The sequence below is a fragment of the Thunnus maccoyii genome, chromosome 14 (genome assembly GCF_910596095.1).
Source record: "Thunnus maccoyii chromosome 14, fThuMac1.1, whole genome shotgun sequence".
NCBI lineage: Eukaryota > Metazoa > Chordata > Actinopteri > Scombriformes > Scombridae > Thunnus > Thunnus maccoyii.
The window spans coordinates 1185925-1195924 of record NC_056546.1 but is presented as its reverse complement, the minus strand read 5'-3'; the positions used below and the strand labels follow the sequence as shown (position 1 = coordinate 1195924).

The 10000-nt window shown below is 40.0% G+C and overlaps 1 protein-coding gene across 5 annotated transcripts in view; it reads right to left on the bottom strand.

Annotated features, from left to right (window-relative positions):
• Positions 1-9026, bottom strand: part of LOC121911218 (protein quaking-like) — a 31645-nt gene extending 22619 nt beyond the window's left edge. For 4 of the 5 annotated variants that reach the window (XR_006099788.1, XM_042432512.1, XM_042432515.1 and 1 more), the window contains exon 1: positions 6704-7291. Coding sequence is in view for 4 of the 5 variants with exons in the window: in XM_042432512.1 (XP_042288446.1) it covers positions 6704-6845 (142 nt within the window). In the remaining variant the exon portion in view is untranslated. Of the gene's footprint in view, positions 1-6703; positions 7292-8972 lie in introns of those variants that run through there. The other variant, XM_042432511.1, reaches the window with a different exon arrangement.
• Positions 9027-10000: the final 974 nt, after the last annotated feature.

The window sequence follows — 10000 nt, the reverse complement described above, 5'->3', positions numbered from 1 at the left end:
TAGAAAGTAGCATCACATGGAAATACTCAAGTAAAGTACAAGAACCTCAAAACTGTACTTTAGTACAGCATTTGACTAAATGTACTTTCCACTACTGCAGCTGGATTTAGAGATTTAGGTGTAGATACTCTTTCATACATCGATGGTGAGGACGCCTTTATGCTGATGTTTCTGCAGCCAATCAGAGTGCAGGATTATCAGTGGGCGGAGTCAATAATATTCCTGAATGATGCTCGTCTGTCAGAGCGGCCAGGTCGCGCTGTCCACAGTGTGTGTGTGTGTGTGTGTGTGTGTGTGTGTGTGTGTGTGTGTGTGTTCGGGCACTGATGATTAAACTGTCAGGGTGATTTATGAACGTTCTTATTACAACCTTTCCCCCCGATCACACACACACTCTCTATTCTTCTTTGTGATTCGTCAGCTTTCAAAAAGTCCTCCGTCCAATCAATTTCCTGCTCTGACCTGCAGGCCACACACACACACACACACACACACACACACACACAGAATCAGCTCATTTAGACCTACAGCAGGTAAAAACTATGTGATGACAGTCAGTCAGTGGGTTTGCAGCCCGTATATTCAGACGGACATAACGAGGTGTGACGTCACCTGTCGGTTTCATTGGAGCCGGTTTGAAGCTCAGAGTTGCAGCTTCTGGTCGGTGGATAAATATTGTGACAATAGTGCGACTCAGTGTGAGTCCCTGAGAGCAGCAGGTGAGCCACCTGTCAATCACAGCTGTCAATCGACACCCACACAGCAGACATCAAAGCTGCTATGAGTCTTCAAATCTTATTAATGGAGTAATAATTTCCAAAATGACCATCAGCAGACTTATTAGAGGGTCTGAATTTAGAGACTGAGACCAGAATGACTCACTGAAAACAATGACTGACTCAGTATTTCTAGAGAGGAGTTGAGGCTTTTTGATTGGAGCAGATATATCACCTGATATCTGACGCCTCGATCATCAGGATCACATCATACACATCACTGCTGGAGGACAAATATGTTTTATGATGAGACAACTCTGTCTAGTCAGGTTTAGGGAAACATCATGGTATGGGTTAAAATAAGCACTTTCAGTTGGGGGGGGGGGGGGGGGGGGGGGGGGGGGGGTCGACTGTGGTTTTCAAAGACAGCGTTGACTGTCGATAGGAAACAGGAAGTGAGCAGTGATCTCTGGTGTCAAAGTCTGATGTTAACAAGAGGGTCCAACCGCAGACCTCACAGAGAGTAGAGTCCCCAGATGTGAGGTCATCACTTCCCTTAGCAGCCTGGTTTTTTTTAAAAAGTTTTATTTTACTAGACATGAAACAAGCAGGAAGCTCCGCGTCTGAAAAGTGAAGCCGATGTGGAAATGACTTAAACCTGCGTTCTCTCTAACGGCCAGCAGGGGGCGACTCCCCCTCTATGAGAAAATGATTCTACTTCTCTCTTGATTTATTACCTCAGTAAACTGTTTCCTGATGAGTTTATGGTCTCAATCACTAGTTTCACGTCTTCTTCAACACAGCCTGATGTTCATTTGGTAAATTATGGTCCCATTTAGAGTAAAATAGACGATAAAGCACCGTATGCTTTATATGCTTTATATGCTTTAGGGCGTGGCTACGTTGTGATTGACAAGTCGCTACTACGGCGACAACGTTGATTACGTAACTATGGCATAACCATGGATGTATAAAGAGAACTGGATACGGCGTCGGAGGCGGGGTCTCGTTCATTCCTATGAAAGTTGCTCAGTGGCGCGTGAAGCAAAAAGAAAATCGACTTCCTGGTATGAAAGTACCCGGATCTTCCGCATTGTGCGGCCCATAGAGCGAGCGCACTAGTGACTTTCACTGGCCGAGTCGGCTACTTCCGGTTTAGCCCTCCGGCTAACTTGAACGGGGATAAAACAACAAAAAGTCTTTGTGACGTTGTCATTACACGGTTTGGCCGCTATGTCAAATTTGCTTCAAAGCCCGGTGCTCTTCCTGTATCCAGTTCTCTTTATACATCCATGAGTGTAGCGCAGCCGTTTGAGTGTTTTCAGTTTATGAAGGTTAACACTTTGATCCTCTAAGGAGTCCAAGTTCAGTTTTTCCAGTAAGTACGTTTTGTTTTAATGGTTTTAAGCCTGTTTCTCACTAGTGAAAATTAGCATTAGCATTATCACAGTTAACCATAGACTGTAAATGCACCGCGCTAACCAAGCTAGCAGCTAGTATTAGGGTTAGCTCCACCCTCTCTCGTCCAAATATGGTCACTTCTGGCTCCAAAAAATCAAACATGGCGACGGTCAAATCGCCAAACTCGACGCCTCAGAACAGCAGTTTTACACGTTACACGTTTGTCACGTTTCTCCACTCAAGAGTGATCATAATGTTTTTGTAAATAAACAGCTAAATATTTGTTGTTGTTGTGCGCTATGTGTGAAAGATCCAACCTGGTTACATAACGTTCAGGTGAGAAGTTGACAGTTAAAATAATAAATCCACATGAATGAAACTGAAAATATAAACTATTTGTGTTGTCAGTGATTGTGTTTGATTTTAGTGAATGATGTGTTTAACCTAAACACAATATAGAAATTAAAACATTTTCCAGCATTTTTAACTCTTTTAACTTCTTTCTCAGGATGAAAAACGTAACGTTACTTCACTGACAAACACAAAATCAACAAGTTAATCATGACCAGCAGATTAGCTGACTGTTTAATGTTAGCATAAAGCTGAATCCTATTCTATTATTGGCTATAAAGGTTTCTATCTGCCCAGCAACACCTGAACATTTCACTCTTTGGTTTTACTGTTAGCTTCTCATTCTGACCAAATAAGAGTTAAATTAACTGTAAATAAGAAGCCTGTTTGCTTTTATGCTTTTGTGGTAGAAAATGAAGTGAAGAACCTCACATCTGGGGATGTTACTCTCTTCCTATTGGCTGACAGACTCAGGTGTGCGAGCCAATAGGAATAGAGGTCTGCACAGTTTGTTGCTTCTCGATGTGAAAGAGCTCCTCCCTACCTGGACTTTATCGCTCTATAACAACAACTGTCATCAGGGGAGGACAGATCCTACTACTAATACTATTAATACTGGTACTACACACACACACACACACACACACACACACACACACACACACACACACACAGATCCACCCTGCTGTGATAATAATGAGAAATGCCACAAATAAAACTGCCAGACAGCCTCTTCTGCTGGAGCCAGCCTGATATATGTTTCTGTGTGTGTGTGTGTGTGTGTGTGTGTGTGTGTGTGTGTGTGTGTGTGTGTGTGTGCGAGTGTGTGTGCGTGCATGTGTGTGTGTGTGCGTCGAGCCGACAGAAGGAAGCTGAGAGTAGAGGAGGAGTAAAGACACCCGCGGCTGTCTGCATCCAATAATTTCTACAACATCTCTGAAACCGACAGTCGTGACATCATGCACACCTCACGCTGTGATTGGTCAGGTGTGTGAAGGTTTGTCACTTTTCAAACAGCTAAAAACAGCGACTGTCTTCAGGAGTGAGAGTCTGCGTATATAACCTGTCCTCTGTATGTCAGACAGCTGGTGACTGCGTCTTCCTGTGTGGACGTTCAGAACAACTTCAGCGCTTTTTAACGTTTGACGTCGTACAGATTGATTCTTTTCTAAGAAACATCAGGTACAGTTGACCTGACGTGACCTCTGTGGTGTTCCTCTCAAATGTTCTCCACTTCCCAAAAAATGTCCTCGCTTTCTAAACATGTCCTGACTTAAAAAAATTGTCCCCGCTTTCTAAAAAGGTCCTCATGACCCAAAAAATGTCGTCACTTTCTAAAAATGTCCTGACTCCCAAAGTGTAAAACTCAAACCGGTCCTCACAAAACTAGATGTACAAGTCCACACACACACACACACACACACACACACACACACACACACACACACACACACACACACACACATTGTGTCTCTGGTGGTTTTACTGTCTGCAGAACTGAAACCATTACGGCAGGGACGCCAGCCAGAGGGAACTCTGGGTAAAATTGATTTTTCTTACACACACACACACACACACACACACACACACACACACACCCTTCTGCATTAATTAATTAGACGTATTAAGTGATGAATAGCTGCACTTAGTGTAATTGAGAGAGAGAGAGGTCAGAGAAATAAAGAGAAGAAGAAGAAGGAAACTGAGATGAAGACATTCAGATCAACAGAAGAAGAAGCTGAATATAATCATGATGTGTTCAGGTGCGGCTGGGAGACCGCAGCAGCTGTTTGTTATTCTATGACACACCTGAGCTCACCTGCCCTCCGACACAACACCAACCAAACTCTGAGCATTTAAGAGACGATGTGTCACATGTGGTCAGTGTTGTTTTCTCAGATTTCCTCGTTAGCGTCTCGTTAGTGTCTCCACATGTCGCTGAGCAGCAGGTCAGGTGACCTCGGGGGGTTTCTGTCATTATAAACGGAATATTTCTGATTTATTTGGACTGTTGGTCACATTAATTTTACTGTTTTCTGATATTTTATAGTCTAAATGTTTAAATAATTGAGTGATGGAATTATGCCAGTTTTGATGTGTTTGGAGTTTATTTGTTTACATTGTTTATTTACTTTCTGTTGATGTTCATCTGCTGATTATTAAACTTTCACCTCAGCCTCCACAAACAGAATATATCACAAACCTGCTGAGCGCACACAATAAAAGAGAAGAAGAAGAATTAAAACGTTTAATGCATCTCGTTGTGTTTTTACTTGTTGTCTGTTTGTTTGTATTTGATCTGTTTTTATTGTGTAAAGATTCACGACTGTTGTTTCTTAAAGAGATTCAAAGAAGACAGAAGTGATAACTGGTCCCAGTATGAACGATAACAAACCTGCAGATATCTGAAGAAATGGGAATATTTGAACAGAGATGTTATTGTTTTCTCCTCCTCAAAATCAATTAATAGATTAATCTATAAAATATTAAAATGAAAACAGTCTGACGTCTGATCATGTCTTTAGTACAAAATATTCCAAATATTCAGTTTATTATGAAAGAAAAGCAAAAATAATCTGAGATATTTAATAAAGTGACAACAGGAGGAGGTTTCGGTTTAAAGGACAATTTCACAATATTTCTCCTTTGGGCTCCAGACGGCTGGAATCCTTTAAGGTTTCATCACAATCACAATAGTTGCACGTTGGATTAATGAACTGATTGTTGCAGCTCTGATATTAAATTCAAACTATGAATAAAACTGTTTCTGCCATGTGACAAACCAAGGTTTAAATGTTTAAAGAGTTCAAATCAATGAACAGATTCTTTAAGAAACAAGAAGCAGAGATATTTACTGCTTCACTACGTTTCAGAGGGAAATATTTAACATTTACATTAAATTTCATATAAAACATGAAGAGTTTCTACAACATGAAGTCTCTTATTGAGTCATTTTAGTCCAGAAAGTTTAGTTGTTGTTGTTTTTTTTAATGTATAAATTGAAGAAATATTTCAGCGTCTGTTTTCAACTTGTTCCGTCGCCGTCGTCTTTCAGACACAGACGACATGTTTAAACATTTAAATTAAAACGAAGACTTTTACTGAGAGTCATTCTCATTATAAACTCTGCTGATTATTTCTCTGAACGTCTTCAAACGTCTCATTTTATCTAAAACATAAGAATAAGAGTCTGACCGATATATATCAGTCTCAGATATATCGCCATATATCTGTATCAGTGTACATGTCTGATACAGTTATATAGGCTGATTTTTATGTATATTTGTTTTATATATTTATAATTATTAGTGTTTGATATTTGAGGGATTGTTGCATAAAAATCGATATCTGAATTTCTTTACTCGCTAATATCAGCATCAACATCCAGTATTAGTGAAGCATGAAGACGTTTGTTCATTAACTGATGAAGAAGAGAAACAGCTGATCTTCTTCTTCATGTGTTGATGTTGGGAACGAAGAACGTTTCACTATTTTTATCTGAATCAATTCACAGCTAATAACTACTTCATTGATCATTTGTTCTTCCACCTCTCGTCACTAACAGGCCGTCCTGCAGACTGAGTACTTCAAGTATATTTTACTGATGGTACTGCAGTACTTTTACTGAAGTAAAGCAGCTGAATATTTCCTCCATCTGTGTTTCATCTGATGTGGAATAAATGTGTCCAGTCAGACAGACAGACAGTTATAGAGACAGACAGACAGTTATAGAGACAGACAGACAGACAGACAGTTATAGAGACAGACAGTTAGTTATAGAGACAGACAGACAGTTATACAGACAGACAGTTAGTTATAGAGACAGACAGACAGTTATACAGACAGACAGACAGTTATAGAGACAGTCAGACAGTTATACAGACAGACAGTTATAGAGACAGACAGACAGTTATACAGACAGACAGTTATAGAGACAGACAGTTAGTTATAGAGACAGACAGACAGTTATAGAGACAGACAGACAGACAGACAGTTATAGAGACAGACAGTTAGTTATAGAGACAGACAGACAGACAGACAGTTATAGAGACAGACAGTTATAGAGACAGACAGTTATAGAGACAGTTAGTTATAGAGACAGACAGACAGTTATACAGACAGACAGTTATAGAGACAGACAGTTAGTTATAGAGACAGACAGACAGACAGACAGTTATAGAGACAGACAGTTATAGAGACAGACAGACAGACAGACAGACAGGTGGGTGTCTCACCCTCGTCCAGCAGCCTCTCCAGATGCTGGAAGATGCCGCAGAAGTTGGGCAGACTGCTCATCAGCTTCTTGTCGTTCATGAGCTGCATCAGATAATCCGGACTGGGCCTGGGCTTCTCCTTCCCCTCCATCTCCCCCACCATGGTCCTCCACAAGTGCCCCAACACCGAGTCCCGCAGCCACACGGTGCCCAAATGAAGCGCACCTCCTCTGCGTGCGTGAGGGAAGATAAATCCACTTTTTAATCCCAAAAGTTTAAAAAAAAATAGACTTTGAGCTCTCCTCCCGCCGATAAATGGCTCCTGATCAGAGCAGAATCCGGTGTGACTCCAGGTGTTATTCCTCCAGAAGCTCCGGCTCTGCCCCCGGCTCTCTCCTGCAGAGCTCCCCGGCGCTCGGCGGCTGTCTGTCGGCGAGCAGCGGCCCCGTCCCTCCGCTCCGTCCGCCGGTCCTCCACACACACTCTCACACACTCAGCCTCACTCTGGCTACCCGCTGCTGGAGGACCGAGTCAAGTTCAACACCGGCACCGGTGGGCTTCCGGCCCCAGCCTTCACAATAAGAGCAGGGGCGTTCAGAATAAAAGCATAATTACTACTTGGAAAATAAATGTCTTAATAAGTTTTAATAAATGTATCTTTAAATCTGAAAGAAATGCATGAATACTCTCAACAAGTCATTTGATTATTGTATTTCTTCCTTTTGGCACAGAAACAATATTGTATATTTATATTAAGAATAAGAAGAAATACATATTTTAATTGTTTTATTGTATTTATTTTAATTAATTAACCTCAGTATTTAAACATTTATATTTATATCAACAGTACAACACAGTTTTTACATTTACAGCTAAAAGTCAAATTAAGTTAAAAAAAAAACATTTAACATGAAACCATTTTAAAGATGAATAAATGCAATAAAATAATATGAAATCAAAATCAATATATTTATATTTATTACACATCACTTTTTAACAGGTGAGAGCCTTGTGTGCAGAAATAAAACATTTTATATTTAGCAAAAACATGAAACATTTGTATGAATGATTAAAGGTTCTATATGTATAACTGTGAAGCAATTTACATGTATTAATTGTTTTTTATTGCTAATGAGTGAACAGGTGGTACCATCGCTTAAAAACGGAGACCTTCCCCGACTCTCTGCTGTCTGTAACAGCCTGTGGACCAGTTTCTACCTGAAGTTTCTACCTGAAGTTTCTACCTGAAGTTTCTACCACAACAACAACTTATCCGACTGGAGACACCCTGCAGCTCTATTACCCACCAGGCTGATATCATATAAACATGTTTTATAATCTACCGTCGTGTGTTTTGGTGAAACAAATCTCACTGAAGCGATTGGTCATCAACGTCTGTTGTTGTGGTTAAATGTATTGATTATCAACAAGATTGATCTACTCAGGTACTGCGGGTGAGTTCAGCACGCTACCTGTCATCCACCGGTCCCCCTCTACCTGTGTGACATCATCAGTGTGGGGGCGTGGCCAACGTTTCAATGTGCTCGGGAAAAGAAGAGGCTGTAACAGTGAACCCTGAGAAAACCATTAAAGGGTTAATCTGTGAAAGAACTGAGGTGGATCAATAATTATTTGCATTAATCTGATATCTGTATGTTTTGATTTGATTATTTCGGTTTTAATTTGATCTGAGATCAGTCAAAACACAAACATCCTGTTTAAACAAATATCAAACTCAGAAAATAAAGTGAATAATTTTCCTTATTTTTATTTTTATGATCTTTCCTGATATATAATACTTTTATTTTGAAGGCAACATCACCTGACGTCCTGTCTGACTGCTGCAGCTCATACACACACACACACACACACACACACACACACACACACACACACACACACACACACTAACTGAGCGGCCAATCAGAGAGCAGTTTATGATTGGCTGGTTGTCAGAGGTCACAGCAGTTCAGCAAGATGTTCGACATGAGTTTTGTAGGACAATCTGCTGTCCAGCCAAAGTCCTGAGTCTTTATAACGCAGCACTCTGTCGCTTAGTTCTCCATTTAGAGCATCAAAGGTTTGAGTTCTCTTCTTGGAGTTTAGAACGAGCGTTGCCACATGTACGATAATTATCCCTCGGTACGATGTACTATCAATAATGCCAGGAGTCCCTCAATGTACGATCATTTCATCATTTTATGACACTTAGTAGTTTTAATATTATTCATTTCTTTTTCATTTTAATTAATTTCCTGACACAATCAGGATAGTAAAATACGGATCCTACCTCTGTGTTTACGAACCTCTTCTCATGTGACGTCTCTCCAGCCAATCATGCTTGTTGTGATGATGAATGTGACTCACGATAACGGCTGTTTTCAATGTTGGGACATTTTTATTTGAGTGAGTCCCGAAAGACTCAGCAATAGATTTGTAGGCAAAAAGTCCAAAAGTTGTTTGTCTCAATAAATAAGTGTTTTCTGAAATTACACATTTATTTGTTCTCTTAGTTATGACTCATGTACGATAATTGTCCTCAAAAATACAATAATTTTAAGCCTCTGGTACAATAGTTAAACACTTCCCATCTGGCTTTAAATCAAACAGAGAGGTCTGGAGGTCGTTAAAAGCAGACTCTAACCTGGAGAAGGCCTGGTTGATTTGCAGTATACAAGATGGTGTCATCCGCATAGAAACAGATATTATTTATATATAGGGCAAATAGCAGGGGGCCTAATATTGATCCTTGGGGGACACCTTTATCAATAGTTTGGGTGCTTGAATCATCATACAGATAAAAATCTGAGCGTCACATGGTACATCAACCTGCACAAGATTCATTCTGTTTGGAGTTTGATTGACAGATATTACATTGATTATAAAATGATTATTTTTCTCTCGTCCAGTTGGCTGCAGAAGGTTTTTATTGTTGCTGCAGAAGAAGAAAACTTATAGACTTGATTTCTATAAGTTAGAAGCACATAAACATTATTTTCTCTGCATGCATCTGAGGACATTTATATTATATTGTTTATTGATCGAGGGGTTCGACACAGTCTGGAACAGGTACTTTATCAAAAGGTTCATTAGTTTCTTGAGAATCAGTCCTGTGGTGGTTTGTGTATTTTCAGTGTTTCTGAGTTTATGAAGTGAAACATAAAAACAAACTGAGCTTTTCAACTTTAATGGATTCATTTGAAGATTTTACAGGATGATAAAAATCACATTAAATACAAACGATATAAAACATTTTCTTACAGATAAACAGACGTCTGTTAGAGGACAGAACACAGAGAGAGACTGTGTGTTTCCAGC